This window comes from Aegilops tauschii, chromosome 5 (genome assembly GCF_002575655.3).
Source record: "Aegilops tauschii subsp. strangulata cultivar AL8/78 chromosome 5, Aet v6.0, whole genome shotgun sequence".
Lineage (NCBI taxonomy): Eukaryota > Viridiplantae > Streptophyta > Magnoliopsida > Poales > Poaceae > Aegilops > Aegilops tauschii.
The window spans coordinates 489,010,034-489,030,167 of record NC_053039.3 but is presented as its reverse complement, the minus strand read 5'-3'; the positions used below and the strand labels follow the sequence as shown (position 1 = coordinate 489,030,167).

The window sequence follows — 20,134 nt, the reverse complement described above, 5'->3', positions numbered from 1 at the left end:
CACAGAACCCGTCCGGGTGTCTGACCATGCGACCCTTATGTGCAGAGTGATAATGAGGCATCACGGAACAGCACAGTTCATATCTTTGCTGTACTGCCATAGGGATTAAATCTGCGATGGTACCACCTCTGTTCTTACTAAATCAAACATCTTACAAGTTTGAGAGATAATCAAATTTGTAGAAAAACATGCTCCTTCTGATCCAAAATAAGTGTCGTTGGTTTTAGTTCAAATTAGGACCATTATCTGCAACATAATATTGATTTCTTTAGATTCACCATAAAACATATTTTTGTAATATAGTTAGTCAAACAGACATGTTTGACTTAGCACAAAGCTATAAGTTCAGGTATACTTTGGAACCGAGGAAGTAGAAAAGAAGAGATACATGGCCCAGCCACCAAGATTAGACTAACACGTCTGTCAAATTAGCAGATGGAAACTGCAAGTTGTTCCCCCCCCTACCTCACTGGTTCATGAAGGCCGATGGAAATTGAATAAATGTAATGTACAGGTACATGATCGTGTAGAAAAAAAAATGATTACTATGTATGTGTGGATCTATTTAGGACGTGGAGCCTCTGTTTGTTAGCCTCATTTACACCGTCTTGTCTCTAATCCATTTCGTGGCGACCCATTTCTCTCCTTTGATCACTGGGCAGCTTCCATGAAGTGAAGTCTGCAGCAGCACATCCACAATAGAGTTAGAAATCCAGACATATTTGGCTGTGGGCCCATATGGCACCGATATCAGAACAGCATGTACTTTGAATGAAAATTTGTGATAGGAAAAGCCAGGCGAACTTGAGTGCCAAGAACGTACCGGATCAATGGTACCATTTACCATAAGGGAGTAAAACAAGAGGCCATCGCCCTTCCTCGGTTTTACCTTTAAGCCGATGCACTGTTCATAGTCGTAGCCTATGTTCATATTGTCCCCATTCTGTAAATCAACAAAGACTTCATTACAGTTCTACTGAAACAACGCGTAGCAAAATTTCCTAAATGCCCACCTCATACGGGAACATGGTTTCTCCACCTTCCTCGACATCCGTGAGATAGAGCAAGAAAGATGCCACCTGTGGAAATGCAGTTCAATGGTTTCTTAAACTACATTCATCAATTGAATCAAGTAACTGAAGTCCCTTTTGTTCACTGTTCAATCAAATAGACCACGGACCAAAATATTTCTTAAAAGGACTGATGCAGAGTGAGTCGCAGTTTTGGAAAACCAAAACCAAGGAGACAAACAGAAAGGAACGCAGAGGACAGACTACTGAGATAAAACTTGTTATGTCAGATGTAGGGTTGTATGAAAAAAATATACATGTGTAATATACAGCTGTAAGCTTGGTGAATTTTTTTTATCTCAAGTTGTAAAAAGAATTCAACATAGAGCTCCAATTTAGGCAGAGTGCAAGTGAAACTAGAAGATACCCTTTGGCTTTTCTGTGGACCATATTGAGCCGGGTCAAATGCATCATAGTGTGAAGCATACTTCTGTCCAATCTCATACCGAAGGACATTAAAGGGCTGCAACATATGACAAACGTAACCAGATAATCATTGAGATACTGTAACAGTGTTTTCTTAAATCAAATAAACTTATCCCAAGGCTACATGGCACTATACAAACCTGGATGTTCAATGAGGATGAAAGCCGGCAATTTAACACAAGAAATAATCAATAGATCAATGCGAGAAAAAAGTTCAAGAAAAGGGGAACAACCAGGTAAATGTAGAAAACTTTAAAGCCACAACACCGTGCAAGCTTCCCGCTAATCCAACCACGCAGAGAGTAAATTTATCTTTACATTATCATTTCATATGATGAAGACAATGATTTCATTCTTTACACAGAAACTAGCCATACGCCAGCATCATGTTCAGAAGTCATTAAAAGTGCAAAACTATGTTTAATTTTTTAGACCAAGGTGCAATAATCTGGTCCAATAGGAAAGGCTGACAATAAATGAACTAGAATGTGGTATGCAATCACTACTTACAGAATAGTACCTCTCCATGACTTCTCGGCATCATGGTAGCCTTTGCAATCTTCGTTTCAATTTCTGCAAGGGCTCCAGTTGGATCTTCTTCGGCGCTAAGGAATGTGCCTGAGCTGTTTGGCAATATGATACAACCATTAGCTCATTGCAGAATTAGATAAGGTTGTAAGCATTTAGTTTTTGTAACAACAAGAGGCATAAATTACTATAGATCAGGATAGTAAATCCCAAACAAGAGTAGTACTTCTGTACAAGAGTTTGAGCTTTTGTAAAATGGTAGCTATTTCACGGGTTGAAATAGGACCAAAACCGTGATGGAAGACCCCTAATAAGAATGTCAAAATGAAGTATACGCTCAGCACTCCTATATGTCAACACTCACTCTAGTAAACCGCGTGGGTTTTACACCACACATCGTTTTGTCCCCTTCCCCATTTTTTGACGCCTAGGTGGCCAATATCAAACCGACACATCACCAGCTTTGTCAGATTTTCTATGTGCCCTGCAAAACCTCACATGGACCCAGGTAAACCTAGCTCCCAGATCTTGTAATGCCTGTTTTCCCTCTTTTCTTTGCAACCAGGGTCTCCCAATGTCGAGTTCTGGTGCCTACTCTCCCCATATGTTCAACCTCAAATATCAAAGTTATCTGCTAAGGGTAATCATGAACTTACAGTAACAAATAAGATTGGAGATTTGGTACAAAAATATATAAGAAAAATATCCCATCTTATCAAGCCCATTGAAAACAAAGCACAGATCTGATATCGCTGTGTATTTGGCACCTCACAATCCCTAATAAAACGTTTCGAAATATCTAAATCATATAGAGACTAGGAGGTGAGTATTTGCACAACAGGTCAAGGGTTGACGTTAGTAGTTGAGAGACAGCCTCAGTATTAAGAGAAGTAAACAATTACTCCCTCCCGTCCCAAAATATAAGAATGTTTTTGACACTATGCTAGTGTCAAAAACGTTCCCAAAATATAAGAATGTTTTTGACACTATGCTAGTGTCAAAAACGTTCTTATATTTTGGGACGGAGGGAGTACTAGATACCAGAACCGGACCAATTTTGTTTGCTTAAAATTTATATCTTACACTTATATTAAACCATGCGATTTAAAATAGTAATAGTTACCTGCTGGTCTCTAACAGTCTAACTCACCGGTCCAATTAGCTAACCTTTATGGTGAATGCTCTGGGACTGTAAGAAGTGTAAGTAAGAGTTACCTTGTCCTTATTCCTTTTGTAGTCTCCTCGCTTTCTCCTTTCCTTAAGGCCAATGTTGATGGCCTAAGCCATGCCTTCGCAGTTTTTACCACATTCTCACACTGTTCTGCTGTTGCAAATTGTGGAAAATATAATGCACGAGGTTGCCAGCTCAAAATCTGTTCAAGAGGATGAGAGTTACATTACTAAAGCAACATTGAGCAGATTCCCGAAGAAACTAAGAAGGGGTAAAGGCAGCATTGATTTATGTAGGTGAAATTGTGGTACAGGAAAAAGGAAATATACCAATCGCAACAAGAAGGCTCAGTGCAACTTTTCAAAAGAATTTAGTGTTGCCGTTCTTAAGGGCTAGTATAGTAGGTACCGAAGTTAGGAGCTGAACATGAGATTAAAATCCACACAGCACGACATAAGAGTCCTGAAGACTCGCGCAACAGGCGGAAATGCGGGGGGTTACAGATGCTATGTAGTGCTCACAGAATCCACATGTCTTGCATTTGCTGGTAGTGTCATCAGGCGCAAAGATTGTGATATTCCACATGCGCAACGATATTCAGTTAGGCATGTAACGTACACCCAAGACCATGATAATTGCATGGGAGCTAGACTAACAACCGCCAGTTGAGTTGCCCACAAGAATGCTAGTACGTATCAAACTATTCACACTGAATCCGTTGTACAGACAGTAGATTCTAAATCGGAGGTACTTTGCACCGACAAATTACTCAACTGCAGTCTGCAAGTGACCGTCAGAACAGACGACCGTAGCAGATTGTAGATTGTACTACGTCGCCACCAAGTGCAGCGCGCATCCTCACCAAAAATTTCAGGAACGCCATCTTCCATCGTCCCCAATGCTAATCAGTGGTCACCGACACCGCAAAGCCTAAGCTGAATCCCCGAAGAACAAAATGGCAATGCGACGAAGGGAATCGGGACGAGGCGTGACCTGGTAAGGGATCAAGGAGGGCGCGGGCTCGCCGGACTCCCCGTACGCCATCTCCGGCCAGACCGCCTCCATGAGCCGCTCCCTCCGCAGCGGCCGCTCCACGTCCTCCTGCCCCTGCGGATCCTGCCACGGAACAACCGCCAGAGCCACCCCAGATCAGAGGCCCGCGCGTGCGCGCGACGAAACGAATCTGCGGGCCGGGCCGGGCCGCGTTAGTTACCTGGGTGAAGAGGAGGGAGCCGAGGAAGCCGGCGAGGAAGAAGAGGGAGCAGGAGAGGAGCACCACGGGGAGCCGCAGCCGCGTCCGCATCAGCCCGCCGCCTCCCCCGCCGCCCTTCATGGCTCGCCGATGCCGCTCCGACGCCTGGCGAAGCGTGTCTGCGTGTCAACGTGTTGGTTGGGTGGGGGGAAGCGGGAGAAGGAGACGACGAGGACGGAGAGGGAGCTCGGGGAGGAGGCGGGTCTTCTCTGGGCGGTCGTGGAATGGCTACTGAAATTGACGAGGAGCGAGCGAGCGAGCGTGCGATTGGTTTGTTACACGGGTCGCCGTGCGCTGATCTCAGACGCGTGCATGCGAGTCAGTCAAGTGTGGCAGTAATTAAATTTACATCATTAATTTAGAGCAGCCGTCATGGGGAATTCCGGACCATCAAACGCCCACGGACGTGTTCGCGGACACTGATCTGTCACACTTCAAATATTTAATTCTAAACCTGACATCTTAAATTAGAACCCTCAAATCCATATTATTAGATGCAACGTAACCTAAACCGGAACTCGCCCGATTCTGCCGTGGCCATGTCCGGCGGACGGCTGCGCTCCCCAGAGGGTTGGTCCGGTCATCGGCAAGGTAGAGTATGGCATGGGACACGAGCCGACTCACGAGACTCAAGGCGCCGCCGTCTCCTATCCCCTACTCTTCCTCGCCGGAGCCCGTAACCCGAACGGTGCCGGTGGACGTCAAATCGATGATGGATCCGTCCTGGGATGAGCCAGCGACGTCCACCACGATGCGGTTGCGGCGGCACCATACAGGGCGCCGGAGAATGCGACCCCGCCTCGCCGACGTCCACCACCGCGAGGGCTTCCGCCGTCTCCCGCGCCCGTTGCCTGGCACGGTGTGTGCTCGTCGTGCCATGTTCTCGTCGGAAGGCCCATGGTGCGCCCCGATGCTCGGCGCGCCGATGGAGGGGTTGCGCGTCCGCCACCACGCTCGGACGCCAGATAGACCGCACCGCCTCCGGCGAGGCAGCCGTCCGCTGGATCCATGCGCCATTTGGGCGAACGCAATGGATTCCCGACGGAAGGTGTCCGACTGCTGCCATGCACGGGCATCCTTCCGGGCGTGGCGGAGCGCAATCCGAACGACCATCTCCTCTTCGGGGCCGCGTGGGATGAGCTCGTGGTCGACAGATCTGGAGATGAAGGACTCAGATCCAGTGTCCACCATGCCGGAGACAGACAAACGGCGACAGGGACGAGCTTGGGTGGCGGAGGGGAGTGGAGTTGAGTGGAGTGAAGTGGCTAGGGTTTGGTCTAGCGAGTAGATGGGGAGGAATATATGTGGGTCGGGTGGGCCAGGCCCGACGTGGAGGGCGTGCCCGGGCGCCCCCATATCTGCTCCATATTTGGACTGGATATGAGGGGTGTCAGTGAGCCCGGGCGTTTGAGGCCCGTTTGAGGGGCTGTCTGGGTCGAAAAATCGTGACCGGGCAGCCTGCCCGGGCATTTGAGGAGGGTTTGGGGGTGCCCGGCTATAGATGCTCTTACATCTTAAAAATACTAGTCAAGTTCAACAAATAATGTATATTTGTGATGTAAAAACTTCAACTCCAATAGATGATGTATATTTATGATGTAAAAACTAGCAAATTCAACTACTACTTCAATTGAAACATAATTCAAACATAGCAAGTTCAACTAGTACTTCATTTGAAACATAATTAAACATGGTTCGAATTAAAACATAATTAAATGACTACCACTACCAATTCAAACTACTACACCCATCAAATTACAACTACTCCAAGGACTACTACTAACCGAAACAACTACTTGAACTACATCGAAGATGAAACTACTCCTCATTGGAGCTCTTGAACTGCTCCTAGAACTCATCCTTGTCCGGGTCGTCGCACCCCTCGCCCTCCTCCGAGTCACCCCAGTCCCCCAACTCAGACTCGACGGGGACCGCCGTCGAGGGGTCGGCCACGTCCTCATTCTTCACCCCCTTCTTCTTCTGCTCGGCCTCGTGCTTCCAGTAGAACTCGCGCTCAGCCTAGAGATGCTCCCACACAAACCTCACCATCACCGCCTCATCGCTATCGCCGGGAGCAACACGAACTTCATCATCATCATCATCATCATCTCCTCCACCTAAATCCGTCCGGCATGAGGAACTCCACAGCTGCCCAGGTCTCAATCTCCGGGAAGTTGAGCTCCATCCTTGGCCTCCCGGCACGCCACGCTGCCACTTCGTATGCATGCGCGGCCTCGTCGACGGTGGGGTACGTGACGAGCCAGAAGCGGCGACACTCGTCGTAGAGTTCGACGTTGAAGTTGCCAGACGGCCTCGCCCGCACACTGATGAGACTCGTCTTGCTCTTCGGGTCCTTCTTTAGCGGCATGGTAGCGGTGGTTGTGCGCCCTTCGTATCGGGCGGCGGCGGTGCGACGCGATTCAGCCGGTTTGGTGGCGGGCGGCGGCGATGGTGGCAGGACAGGGGCTTGGTGGTGGCGAATCAGGAGGCGACGGTGGCAAATCGGGCCGGATTCGAGGAGTGCGGCGACGGACGGCGATGGGGTCAGCGCGGGGCGGGGCTTTGGCGGTGGCGAAGCGGGCGACGGCGGCAGTGGCGAATCAGGCCTAATTCGAGGCGGGCGACGGCGGGCGGCGACGGAGGAGTAGTTGAACCAGCGGCGGGGGTGGTTGGTGGCCGGATCTAGCACGGGGCGACAACGGCGTGGTGCGGTGGGCGGGTGGGCGACGGCGGCAGTGCGATGGGCGGAGTGAGGAAGACGACGCGTGGTGGGAGGAAAGAAATGAAAGGCAGTTGGGCGTTGGCGAGTGACCAGCCGTTTTACATCACCAGGGAGGTGGAGATGCAAAGTTGCATCTCCAGGTGTTGTGTTTTACATCACTTGGGCCGGGTGATGTAATTTTTTGCATCTACATCATCTGTTGAAGGTGAGTTTTCGGGCCCCGGAGATGCAAAAGTTAGTTATTTTTGCATTTATATTTTTTATTGGAGATGCTCTTACCCTTTACCAAAAAAATAATATCAGAAAATTGTTAACACAAACAATCAGAACCAACTGCAGGAGCCTTTTTTAAATACTTCTGACCTATTCCTATTCATCTTCAATCATAACAGTACAATGAACACCAGAAATAATAAATACATCCAGATTCGTAGACCACCTAGCGACGACTATAAGCACTGAAGCTAGGCGAAGGCGCGCCGCCGCCATTGCCCCTCCCTTGCCGGAGCTGGGCAAAACTTGTTGTAGTAGACCGTCGAGAAGTCGTCGTGCTATGCCCTCATAGGACCAGCGCACTAGAACAACAACGGTCTCCGATGAAGAGTAGCGTAGATTGAAAGGATCCACCTGAAAACACACGAACGTAGACGAACGAAGAACAGATCCGAACAAATCCACCAAAGACAGATCCGCTAGAGACACACCTCCATACGCCCACCGACGATGCTATTTCAACCCTAGCCGCCACCGCCAAGTTTCTCCCAAACGCCGCCGCATTAGCCCTCCTCCTTTGTCTCCATCTGGTGGTCTCGTCGACAGCAAGAGGAGTGGGGACCCGTTCGTCCATTCATTTTTTCTCCTTAGACATTGTTTCCCCAACGACATCATCGAGGTGGTGGCGGCGATGTCGTATTGGAATAAGGTCTCAAGTATCAGGTGCCGATAAAAGGGCATGTGAGAGTTCGTGTTCCTAGATTTGTGGCTCTCTTTAGATCTTAGCAGTTGGTGTGTCCTTCCAGGAGAGTGATTGGTTGGCCATTGGTATGACGACTTTCACATCTTCTTCGGTGTTGTTCTGCGCATGATCTAGATTCTCCAACCCTTTGGACGAGTGGTGATGGATTGCAAACCTGTTTTCAGGTGGGGTGATGCGCCAATAGATGCTTCTTCAGTGACTTTTAGATCTCGCCTCAAGGGTGAGTGGTTGTTGTGATCTTTAAAGCTTGGTATAGTGAGGGCGTTTGCAGGTATTTTTTTATTGGTTTAGTGCGATTTAAATCTCTAGTGCATGACGTATGAAGAAGAAGGCTGGTATGTTTTGCAATATAATTTTATTTTCTAATTTGTACTCATCGGTCGGTGTCCAGTTGTCCTTTTCATTATACTGACTTTTGTTTTTCATGATAAATATCAGATATAAGATTTCCTTTGGGTGTCTCTAAAAAAATACAAACACACACAACCACCTTGGGGTGTATCAGCATCGGGAAAGAGCCCCCTATCCAAAACCAGAAGAGCCACCATCGCCCCTCTCCTCGACCCTCCCCTCCCCCCCCCCCCCGATCGCCTCCCCCTCACTCTAGAGTTTTGAGCCGCCGTCTCCCCTCTCCTCGCCATTGCCAGAGCCCATGTAGGGGATGATGGTGGCGACGAGGCCTTCCTCCGCAGCGGCTCCGGGATGCGGTTGCGGTGGAGATCTGTGCGGGTGTTCTGGACGTGTGCGTCATCCGTCATCGGCAACACGGTGGTGAGGGCCCCCTCCATCGTCGATGACTCACCCAGGCGGGGCGGCGGTTCCAGGCCGTGGTGCGCTCCGATCGTGCGGTTACCCTGCAGCATACGTCACCCATGGGCGTGTTGGATGACAGAGGAGGTCGATTTGGTGGTCCAGCTGGGGATGAGCGCGAATTTGCTAGCGAAGGCTTGTTTGGCCTCGGACAGAACCGTCACCGGCGACGCCAACAGGTGTTGTACCTTGTTGGGGGCGTTGTGGGGCGATTCGCGTTCCCTGTATGCCCTAGGGGAAACCCAAGATTCGGGCTTTTTCCAGATCAGATGATGGCAAGGTTCCTGCGTTGCCATCCCCATGGGGGTATCATCTTTATGGTGGTAACATCGGCTGGAGGGACAAATGTTTGATTTGGTGGTTGGGCGCAGGTCTCCATATGCTTCTCGTGCAGTGACCAAGGTGGGACGGCGTGCATCCATAGTATTGATGACAACAAGTCTTGGCGGTAAGGTGCAGCTGGGTCTCGACACTGGATACCGTTTGATGGGCATGCGCACAGGAGGCTGGCACTGTCCGGCGTCGTGTTGGCGTCGATGGCAGGAAGGTCTGGCAAGTATACTGCATTGATTGTTCCTGGAGATGGAAGGCGCCGGCGGATTCTACGTCGTGCGCATGTGCTGCACGCTGAGGTTTTGCTAGACCGATTGGTGCTCTCAGCTAGCATGCGAGCGGGTCTGGTGAGGCCACCAGATTTTTTGGTGTGCGTGCCGCAAGGTCAGAGCACATCATCAATCTTGTAGGTAGGGCGACAATTTTCGCTAGTAAGGTGTCTTTGGGTTGATCTATGTATTTATTTTTGTAAAACCTTGTTGAATAATGCAATAAAGATGATTGTGTGCATCGTTCGATGCAGAGACTAGGGGTAATCCTCCTTTCCGAAAAAGAAATCAGCATTGGGAAAGTATTTGATGCACCAGGAGAAATCAACATCTTTAGTGTTTTAGAAAAATCGTAGGAAAAACTAGAACATATACACAGGAACCTACGATCTTACATAAATGCAAGTCTATAATTGAAACATAACAGTTGTCTTTTAGAGGTCACTCTCTCAGTGCATCGTCTCTTACCATTGTCTTCTAGAGCACAATAAATTCTTAAGTATAGTATCTAAATAGGCTTTCATTTAGTTTGTTATGGGATCGGTATTTGTAATACACATTATAGCCCACACTCCACATTATAGCCTATTTGAGTGATCTATTCATGCGGATCGACAATGTGGAGTGCAAAAGAGTTAAGTTGTGAAGTTTTAAAATTGTCGAAGTCGAACCTGGATTTTGATATCCGGTGGCCAAAGTTTCTACGGTAGAAAGCCAAAAACCCACCCATAGGCCATAATCTGTTTACAGACTCCTCCTCCTAAATTGTACTCTCTCCGTCCCAAAATAAATGTTTTAACTTTAGTATACAACTTTGTACTAAAGTTGAGACACTTATTTTGGAACGGAGGGAGTACTAGCTATTCTAAATTAATGGAAGTTCTATCTTTGTCTTCAAGTCATTCCTCTGCAAGTTGGACTAAGTTTACAAAAAAGTACATCAACATTCACAATATCAAGTTAGTTCCATTAAATTGATTATAAAATATACTTTTGTACTATATCTATTTGATGTCGTAGACATTAGCATACTTTTCCTATATGCTTGGTCAAATACAGATAGGTTTGACTTAGGACAAAGTTGGAATTTCAATTCATTTTGAACAGATGGAATACATTTCATATGGAACAAGTCCATATCAGAGCTGGCCAACATATATTAACCATTTACTGTATTAGAAAAAGTGTAAGATCTGCAGACAGTTAAAAGCCCGTGGGAGATTTCAGCCGTTCAAATGCTTGTAAGGGCTTCGCAGTTCCATCTTCGTCCATGATACCTGACAGCTCTCAAGTCAGTATATTTCAGATTGAACGGTTTGTACACTTGTCCCCCAAGAGGCTGAAACCACAACTTGGAGCACTAAAGCCAGAGTCCACTTAGGTGATGTAGGGTGTTGAATACAAAGCACAAACCAAGGACCTAATCACACTTGCTGCCCGTTCATTGCATTTTTCAAACTCCAACTGTGGAGTATAATTGAAGGAAGAGGACGACCATTATGATTTTTTATGTACTTTTATCCATTATGATTTGTGATGTAATTTTATTCATTATTGGTCGTTTCCTGCCATGTTGTCTTTCCATTGTACTTTGAACTAAAACCAGACAAGAATTATGGAGCAGAGGGAGTAATGTCTATTGTTTTACTTGATAATTATCAGATATAAGCTGCCCTTTGGGTGCCTTTTCTACCCCCAAAAAAGCGCCTGATCACACTTCATAAACTTACAACTGTCAGTTCACTCCTGATGGAATTCACAAGACTTTCCCTGGGAACAGCACTTGCCATCAGACATATTACTTTATGTACTCATTATACTTTGAATCCACCCTTTGTCGAAAAAAAAACTCATTATACTTTGGGAAACAGATAAACCTTTTTTTTGCGGGAAGGGAAATAGATAAACCTAACCCTAGGCACTCCAGAAATGCTAAAAACCAAACTTTTATAGCAGCGGAGAATGCAATGACTTTCGAAGTGGCATACTACCTTAGGATGTTAATAATAGCTCAGCCAGCTTTGCCTTGTCTTGCCGAATATAGCACAGCCAGCAAGTGCCACCACCTGTTGTCTACTGCTCTAGTGGTAAAATTAATATGCCATTAAACTGGCACCTCACTTTCTTCGCCAGGCGCCACGCCAGAATATGATGAAAGAGCATGGCTGTAGGATATTCCACATAAGTTCGGATTGACATGCTTATGAACATACATACGCATGTGCAGTAATACAAGTATGTAACATGTGCACAATGTTGACACCAATACTATGAAAAAACTACATGCCACTGCAAAATCAGCATACAAATGGCCAATTCCCGCATGCCACTGTTAACTCTGTTAGACATGCAACTAAAATGCATAGATATGCAACAGCCAAATTCAAAGAAAATTTTATGCCACTGTGGAATTAACACATAAAATGTGTTTTGAACAATTGTAGTGACATGTCAGCAATTATATGTTTCGTGGAAACATATCCATAAACACAAACATTTCCAGCAACATATAATTGATTTTCCCAGTTTAAGATTAAAGGGCAAAGTGACCAAATTTCACACCAAGGTTCAGGGAAGTGTCCCTGGAGATCAGATTAACTTGCGCACTATGAAAATGGCAGGTGGAGATGCTTACATAAATTTAGACTATAGTTCTTTCACCTTTGAACATATCATTTTCGATTCAGGGTTCTTAGTTGTATAGTGTCGGGTACTCTTCTAAAGAATACATTATTCGCTAGTTCAAGCAAGGAACAAAGAACATGATGCAAGAATGTCAAGGGTATAGCTAGCTTACCATCGTAAGATCATCTATTTCATGGAAATCGGTTTGTAATTCCAGACATCAGACATCAGCATGGTTTACGTCATCCATGCAGAATAGTGAACAGCTTGAGAAAGTTTTAGTGATCACAAAGATATTGTCAAACAAGAACATTGAATTCCTGAAACTGCTGCTCGTTTCTCATGGTACTCCCATATCAACTCCATTTTTACCACTAAAGATTTTTTTGCTTAACTGACGAATATGAGACAACTGCAGCTCTAGGAAACTCCTAAAGCTCCATTTTCTTCTTTGAGCATCCTCAAGATCTAAAGATCTGTATGCCAGAGCCACCAGATACAGTGCTGGATGCAATCTCCTGCCATTTCGGTTTTAAGTGCATAATGACGCAACAAATGAATAGATAGAATCAACAAAGTGACACATGCAAATTTTAACATAAAATAATTAATAAGCATCTACTTTACATAAAGTAACATAAGTCATGATCTGCAGCCCTTGCAACTCAAGCTTCCATAAAAGAGAAGTTCTGGAAGCAAGAGTTTCAACATATTTTCATGTGAATGCATCCTATGAGGTTTTGTGCGAACTAAATCTGGAAAGACATGTACCATACTCCCTCCGTTCCTAAATATAAGTCTTTGTAGAGATTTCACTATGACCACATACGGATGTATATAGATGCTTTTAGAGTGTAGATTCCTTCATCTTGCTCCGTATGTAGTCCATAATGGAATCTCTACAAAGACTTATATTTAGGAACGGAGGGAGTATTATACAAGAGGCTGGCTAGACAATAAAATATTGGACAGTAAGCTTGACTATAAAACTGCAGAGCTAGGAAATTACCAACATGGGTGAGATTATTATGTTTCGTCTTTTTACGCAGATGTAAGTATGTAACTAGAAAAAAGGAAGATCAACCAAACAATCAAACCTAGGCAATAAGAGACCTTATGAAGCTTACTTTTCAGAATGTTCATTGACACCATGCCAATGTCTCGGCGATGGAGTTGTCCTCCCTTTCTTGTCTCTCCCAAATGTCTCGATGTACCAACCGCCAGTGTCATGCATATAACACCGTGGCTCAAAAAGCCAAAACCTGTAAACAAAGAACTTCATAGGTGAATATGCACTGAATACATTTTGTTGAACAATTTACTTGTGAAAATTAATTAAAAAAAAGTACACTTGTTGAGTAGTAGTAGTACAATTCTTTAACACACTACTGATTCTTTATCTTCTTTGCGCAAGAAGACCCTTAACTGACAAGACGTGTTTCACTTGGATGCTGCTGCTATGCTCCTATTCACTTTCAGAGAGCATTCTGAGTTTGCTAATTTTGCGGCAATTCTTTCACTAAGAATATTTTCACCACTAAACAAATGGGATGAGAGAAAGAATTGCCTTAAGGTGGAGTACAGTAGTGAACATGCATATCATTCCAACAATAGTAACTGTGAACTGAACACCTATGTAAGATTATCTATCCAGTCTTTTCACCAAGACAGTTGATGCATGGAACAAATCTCATGGTTCCATAAATATGCAGCATGACTGCCTGAGTACAACCCAACATAGAAAGGAACACATACCTGCTGGGTGGCAACCGAGCCCTGCTACATCGACACTCGCAGGGTGAAACTTCATCTCCAAATTGATACCAGTGCATGTGTTTAACCTACAACATACACATTTGCAGCAATATTCCACACTGAACCATACATATACTTGATCTAATAGAATGTGGGAAAGGTATGCATACCATCAGTGTCCTGTGCTTAACAATTACATGGGTCTTTATTCCATGGCCATCATAGACACAGCAAGATCCTTCCTCTCCACTGGTGTCTAACCCAGTGATTGTTCCAAGGAGGAGATGCTCTTGCATCACATCAGGTGCAACCACCTCATTTGGAACAAGAAATACATGTATGTGATCTTCCATGTCTGAATTGTCAATGCAATTGCACTTGAGCCTCCTATTTGCAGTGGCCACTACTCTCCCACATATCTGCAATTCAATGTCCTTGTAGGCATCTGATGGGATACTGTCACTATCCTCATTCTCTTGCTTGTGAATATCTGCATGCCTAGGTATTGAACATTTCTCCCCGTTTACTGCAACATTTGGACTAACGCCGCAGGTTGCAGAACCAGAATGTGTCAGCTTCTCACGACAAGCATCAGACCGCTCTCGGACGCTATCGACTAGACTGACAATACCAAGCAGATCACGGCCAGATACAAGGTGCAATAGCTCAGATGTCTCATACACAGACCTCTCCTCGGCTTCAAAGCAATCAGGAAGGAGATCCATGGACTCAACCTCGGGGCCATAGTATGCAGCATGGACTGCAGAGTACAGTTCACTCTCAAGTCTATCGAAATAACCTGAACCCGTCGCGATTCTCTTTTTTGTAACAATGTCATCAACAGTAAGCCTGTACCATTTAAGCCACTCGACAACATTACTTTCTCTAGGCATCACAATGCCTGAACTATATGGATATGGATATACATATTGCGATGGCCTGGGATGCTTCTGTATAACTAGCCTCTGCGAGCGCAGGAAGCTATCATAGTGCGCCCTTCGCTGGGAATCGGATAGGATCTGCAGCATCGCAGAAAGGCTCATGAGTAATATGCAAAATACTACATTCTGGGCTTCTAATTGATTGCTTCTCGGCGTTGTAGTGAAGTGACCTATGCTATGCAAATAGTACCAAATTAGCACTGACGCAATTTCCAACTCCCAAATGAACAATTCACTTGGGCGTATCCACAACCGGTGGCAAAATTAGAATCCACACGGTCTGATATTGACTAGTACCACATCATATATTCATACTAGAGCAATCGAACTGAACAGATACCTCGTAGGCCGCGAGGATCTGAAGGAACCGTCGGGAACCGGCGGCGGCAGCGACGTCGGGGTGGGTCTCCTTGGCGAGGCGGTGGAAGGAGGCCTTGATCTCCGCGGAGGAGCTCGTCTCTCCCACCCCGAGCACGTCGTAGGCGTTGCCCCCTGCTCCCTCGTCGTCACGGGCGGCCGTGCTCGCCGGCCGGCAGCGCGACGCGAGCGGGAGCGGGAGGACCGCCCCGCCGCGGAGGAGGAGGAGTCGCCGGAGCTCCGCCGCGCGAAGCGCCATTATTAACCTGCTGCCGGTGATGTCTCTGTCGAATGGGGCCGGAGTGGCGGAGTGACACCGATGGCCGCTGGCCGCCTAGCAGACGTGATGGGATTCACTCAGTTGTAACGTTTTTTTAGAACACACTCCGTTTTTTATTTTTTGAGGGGAGAACACACACTCAGTTGTAAGTAAACCTGTTCATGGACAACCCCGGCCTTGGGCTCCAGTTTCTCGCCCGAAGCCCGGCCTGAAAGCCCGAAATGACTATATATATTATTTTTATTTGAAATATAGGTATAATAAATTAATATAAGATCCCAAATATAATTAATTTAATTAAAAACGACACTGTTCATGTGCTTCGGGCCGGCCCGGGCAGGGCTCGGGCTTGGGATTTTTTCATCGGGCTTTGCCAAGCCCAGCCCGAACCTGACCCGGCCCGGAGAATGATCAGGTTTAGTTGTAAGGCCAGCTCCAACGCGTTACCGGTCCGTCCCTAGTCGTTTCGGTCCATTTTCAGCCCAAATTTGGTATGTGTTTGCGCCGACGGACATACACACCATGTCCTTTCCTGGCCCGCCCGTCAGGGACACAACCCTCCCATTTTCCCATTCTCTCACAAAAACCATCCCTCCCGCCCGCCCTTCCACCCGCTCCTCCATGGCCACCGCCCCACAGAACCCCTTTGCCGCCATCCAGGCCGCCACCTCTGCCCATCCCGTAGCCCCGAAGAAGAAGAAACCGAAGACGGAGCTCTCGCCGGCTGACCTCGCCTGAGAAACGACCAAGAGGATAGGTCGGAGGGCCGCTGTTGTGGAGAGGAAAGCCGCCGCCCATGTCGCCCTCGCCACCGCCGCGCAACACAAGGCCGCCGTTGAGGACAACGAGGCCCTCGTCGCCAAGGCCACGCGGGCAGCGACGACCCACGCTTTCCTCGTGCTAGGATTTAGCCGACCCGCGCGGGCCAATCTTTCTGCCGCCGCCATGGCCGCGACAAGCACATGTTTGTCGGCCATTTGCCTCCTACATGGCCAGTCACCGAGCTCATCCACAACACTGCAAACGGGCGGTCTTCATCCGGTGCACGAGCATGCTACGACCCGCTTCTCCACGTCACCGGACGATAGCGTGATCGCTCCGACCACCTCCGCCCCTCGCCCGCCATTGACCTCAACATCACGCTTGGGTCCGGGGGCGTCGGTCAGTCGGCCACTGGGATGCAAAGTAGGCAGCCGCATGCAACTTGGGCAATCGAAGCAGTTTCTACGGGTTGCAGAACAGTTTCAGTGGTAGTGGTCCTTTGCCCAATTAGTCCGCCCGCATCAACGTCCTGTGTAGGCGCAACAGTTCCTTCAGCGACGCATGCACCATCTGTAGCAGATGTGCGAGATTGCTCCTTCTCTCTACTAGGCTCTGCACCATCCACTTCAACACTGGCTGAATGACCAGCCGGTAGCTTGGCAACATCTCTCATTGAAAAAAGAGTCGGGACAACCTCTGCAGTCCTTGCAGATATGGATTCATCACTACCCGTCATATCGTTGCCGCCAGTTGCGGTATGCACATCTGCAATAGGTGGAGACGGCTACTTCTATGCAGTCGTTTGTAGTTCCATGATCCCATATCATCACATAGGCTAAACCATGTCAATGCCTTTCCCTTCAAAGATAAAGGGAAGACCTTCTTCTTGATAACATCCTCGGGCATACCTACAAGCTTAAATAATCCACAAACATCATCCACATAGATTAGGTGCAAATCGGGATGTAATGTTCCATCACCTGTAAAAGGATTAGCTAGCAGTTTCTCTATCATACCCGAAGGAATTTCAAAGTAAACATTTTCAGTAGGTTCAGTAGGTTGAGGAGCAACTCTTTGCTCTACTGGTCGGGGTGAAGATACCCCGAACAAGCCCCTCAAAGGATTATGTTCCATAGTAACAAGTGACAGTAAATTTCAGCACACTATATAAATTTTTTCTTACTAAATTCCACTTACCAAAGGCGCTTCACTCCCCGGCAACGGCGCCAGAAAAGAGTCTCGGTGACCCACAAGTGTAGGGGATCTATCGTAGTCCTTTCGATAAGTAAGAGTGTCGAACCCAACGAGGAGCAGAAGGAAATGATAGGCAATTTTCAGTAAGGTATTCTCTGCAAGCACTGAAATTGTCGGTAACAGATAGTTTTGTGATAAAGTAATTTGTAACGAGCAAAGTAAATAAGGTGCAGCAAGATGGCCCAATCCTTTTTGTAGCAAAGGACAAGCCTGGACAAACTCTTATATAAAGGAAAACGCTCCCGAGGACACATGGGAATTATTGTCAAGCTAGTTTTCATCACGCTCATATGATTCGCGTTCGTTACTTTGATAATTTGATATGTGGGTGGACCGGTGCTTGGGTACTGCCCTTCCTTGGACAAGCATCCCACTTATGATTAACCCCTATTGCAAGCATCCGCAACTACAAAAGAAGTATTAAGGTAAACCTAACCATAGCATGAAACATATGGATCCAAATCAGCCCCTTACGTAGCAACACATAAACTAGGGTTTAAGCTTCTGTCACTCTAGCAACCCATCATCTACTTATTACTTCCCAATGCCTTCCTCTAGGCCCAAACAATGGTGAAGTGTCATGTAGTCGATGTTCACATAACACCACTAGAGGAAAGACAACATACATCTCATCAAAATATCGAACGAATACCAAATTCACATGACTACTTATAGCAAGACTTCTCCCATGTCCTCAGGAACAAACGTAACTACTCACAAATCATATTCATGTTCATAATCAGAGGGGTATTAATATGCATAAAGGATCTGAACATATGATCTTCCATCGAATAAACCAACTAGCATCAACTACAAGGAGTAATCAACACTACTAGCAACCTACAGGTACCAATCTGAGGCTTTGAGACAAAGATCGGATACAAGAGATGAACTAGGGTTTGAGAGGAGATGGTGCTGGTGAAGATGCTGATGGAGATTGACCCCCTCCCGATGAGAGGATCGTTGGTGATGACGATGGTGATGATTTCCCCCTCCCGGAGGGAAGTTTCCCCGGCAGAACAGCTCTGCTGGAGCCCTAGATTGGTTCCGCCAAGGTTCCGCCTCGTGGCGGCTGTGTTTCTTCCCGAAAGCTTGCTTATGATTTTTTCTCGGACGAAAGACTTCATATAGCAGAAGATGGGCACCGGAGGCCTGCCAGGGGGCCCATGAGGCAGGGGGCGCGCCCAGAGGGGTAGGGCGCGCCCCCACCCTCGTGGCCAGGGTGTGGGCCCCCTCTGGTTGATTCTTTCGCCAGTATTTTCCATATATTCCAAAACGTGCTCCCGTGAAGTTTCAGGACTTTTGGAGTTGTGCAGAATAGGTCTCTAATATTTGCTCCTTTTCCAGCCCAGAATTCCAGCTGCCGGCATTCTCCCTCTTCATGTAAACCTTGTAAAATAAGAGAGAATAGGCATAAGTATTGTGACATAGTGTGTAATAACAGCCCCTAATGCAATAAATATCGATATAAAAGCATGATGCAAAATGGACGTATCAGGCAACTGGTGGCTCGTTTTCAGCCGCATTGGCTAATGAACCAAGCTTGGAATGGATGCGATCGAGTGGGTATTTCGTGTTGGGATTCCCCCTGCAGACAACAGTCTTCTTTCCCCTAAACATGGCACAATAAACATAGAATAAAGTAACAAACATTACAGTCTGCACACAAGTCATACAAAACAAATAGAATTAGCAGAAAATAGTGATGTAAGGAAAATATATTATCACTAGCATGATTAGCATGGCAATTGATCGGTTTCTGGTGCATAAGTAGTTGCCATGTGTTGTTGTTCAAATAAATTGCAAATAAGAGAAATGTTGTACACATCGTCCAACTGATTTTGAAACCCTGATTTACTTGATTTGCCATGTCGGGTCTATTTGATTTGCCATATGTAGAATGCTAGATTATCGTTGATAACAGTAATAGCAAAGGAAGAAGAATTTTCTTGCTCAATGTTAACAATTGCCATGTGATGTGAATAGGTTTTGCCATGACCAACATGCATGAGTTGCCACATAACATATATTAAAGTTGGCATATGAATTGTTAACAAAGATTGCCATGTGTTGCGTAACTGATTGAGCTGTCAGTCTAACGAGAAAAGAAGAGATATCTCCTGGTATTTTTCCTCGCGTCCTCCAGAATAATAGGATCTCTAGTGTTGGACGATGCTATACGAGGTGACGAGCATCTGGACGTAATGCCAACAGGAGGAGCAGTGCCTAATCCAGTGGAGGGCCCCTTCTTCAACCGGGCAGAAGCGGGAGACGGCGTATCCACATGTTTCTGCTTAGATGATCTACCCCCAACGGTCGCCTTGCTGAGCGCACAGAAAACACATGCAAAAAAGAGTGAGAACAGAGACGTGTGGCCTATAACGAATGGAAAACTTTGGGAAATGATGAAACCATGCCAAGAAGGAACGAAAAACAAGACCTCCTCCTAGCCGTGATAGGATCGGTCCGAACCCTCTTGCCGGAAGGAACCATGGCAGCATCCTCTGGCACCCTTCCCCTTACGAAGCAGAAACGCTAATGTCGCTCGCGATGGAAGAAGCATTTTTTTCCTCTGTTGCTGCAACAACCGGTGAAGCCTGGTC

The 20,134-nt window shown here is 46.6% G+C and overlaps 3 protein-coding genes across 6 annotated transcripts; all 3 read right to left on the bottom strand.

Moving 5' to 3' along the window:
- Positions 1-273: 273 nt before the first annotated feature.
- On the bottom strand, positions 274-4,696 carry LOC109765968 (probable prolyl 4-hydroxylase 9). 2 transcript variants are annotated; one of them, XM_020324737.4, is made up of 8 exons: positions 4,409-4,696; positions 4,189-4,311; positions 3,240-3,397; positions 2,017-2,119; positions 1,438-1,533; positions 1,014-1,079; positions 824-943; positions 274-679 (listed from the first exon to the last, which is right to left on the bottom strand). In XM_020324737.4, the coding sequence occupies exons 1-8, from the start codon at positions 4,526-4,528 to the stop codon at positions 599-601; spliced, it is 867 nt and encodes a 288-aa protein (XP_020180326.1). In that variant the 5' UTR covers positions 4,529-4,696; the 3' UTR covers positions 274-598. The 2 variants fall into 2 exon arrangements, with proteins under 2 accessions (XP_020180326.1, XP_040246857.1); XM_040390923.3 differs by lacking the exon at positions 1,438-1,533 and having other exon boundaries at positions 4,409-4,689.
- A 1,599-nt stretch (positions 4,697-6,295) lies between these two features.
- Positions 6,296-6,815, bottom strand: LOC109765971 (ethylene-responsive transcription factor ERF071-like). The gene is made up of 2 exons (XM_020324740.1): positions 6,594-6,815; positions 6,296-6,466 (listed from the first exon to the last, which is right to left on the bottom strand). The coding sequence occupies exons 1-2, from the start codon at positions 6,813-6,815 to the stop codon at positions 6,296-6,298; spliced, it is 393 nt and encodes a 130-aa protein (XP_020180329.1).
- Positions 6,816-10,506: 3,691 nt separating this feature from the next.
- Positions 10,507-15,662, bottom strand: LOC109765967 (uncharacterized). 3 transcript variants are annotated; one of them, XR_006664588.2, is made up of 6 exons: positions 15,219-15,592; positions 14,108-14,956; positions 13,938-14,023; positions 13,310-13,444; positions 11,549-11,722; positions 10,507-10,834 (listed from the first exon to the last, which is right to left on the bottom strand). XR_006664588.2 is itself a non-coding variant. In XM_040390921.3 (5 exons), the coding sequence occupies exons 1-5, from the start codon at positions 15,492-15,494 to the stop codon at positions 11,662-11,664; spliced, it is 1,407 nt and encodes a 468-aa protein (XP_040246855.1). In that variant the 5' UTR covers positions 15,495-15,592; the 3' UTR covers positions 11,279-11,661. The 3 variants fall into 3 exon arrangements, 2 of the variants coding, with proteins under 2 accessions (XP_040246855.1, XP_045085138.1); XM_040390921.3 differs by lacking the exon at positions 10,507-10,834 and having other exon boundaries at positions 11,279-11,722; XM_045229203.2 differs by lacking the exons at positions 10,507-10,834; positions 11,549-11,722 and adding an exon at positions 12,372-12,700 and having other exon boundaries at positions 15,219-15,662.
- Positions 15,663-20,134: the final 4,472 nt, after the last annotated feature.

Coding starts and splice junctions, on each gene's coding strand:
- LOC109765971 (XM_020324740.1), bottom strand. CDS start 6,815: ATGCCGCTAAAGAAGGACCCGAAGAGCAAGACGAGTCTCATCAGTGTG. Junction 6,467..6,593: donor AGATTGAGACCTGGGCAGCT/GTGGAGTTCCTC, acceptor GAGCATCTCTAG/GCTGAGCGCGAGTTCTACTG.
- LOC109765967 (XM_045229203.2), bottom strand. CDS start 15,494: ATGGCGCTTCGCGCGGCGGAGCTCCGGCGACTCCTCCTCCTCCGCGGC. Junction 14,957..15,218: donor AGATCCTCGCGGCCTACGAG/GTATCTGTTCAG, acceptor GCGATGCTGCAG/ATCCTATCCGATTCCCAGCG. Junction 14,024..14,107: donor TTAAGCACAGGACACTGATG/GTATGCATACCT, acceptor TGTATGTTGTAG/GTTAAACACATGCACTGGTA.
- LOC109765968 (XM_020324737.4), bottom strand. CDS start 4,528: ATGAAGGGCGGCGGGGGAGGCGGCGGGCTGATGCGGACGCGGCTGCGG. Junction 3,398..4,188: donor CCTCCTTGATCCCTTACCAG/GTCACGCCTCGT, acceptor CCTCTTGAACAG/ATTTTGAGCTGGCAACCTCG. Junction 944..1,013: donor AAACCATGTTCCCGTATGAG/GTGGGCATTTAG, acceptor GTTGATTTACAG/AATGGGGACAATATGAACAT.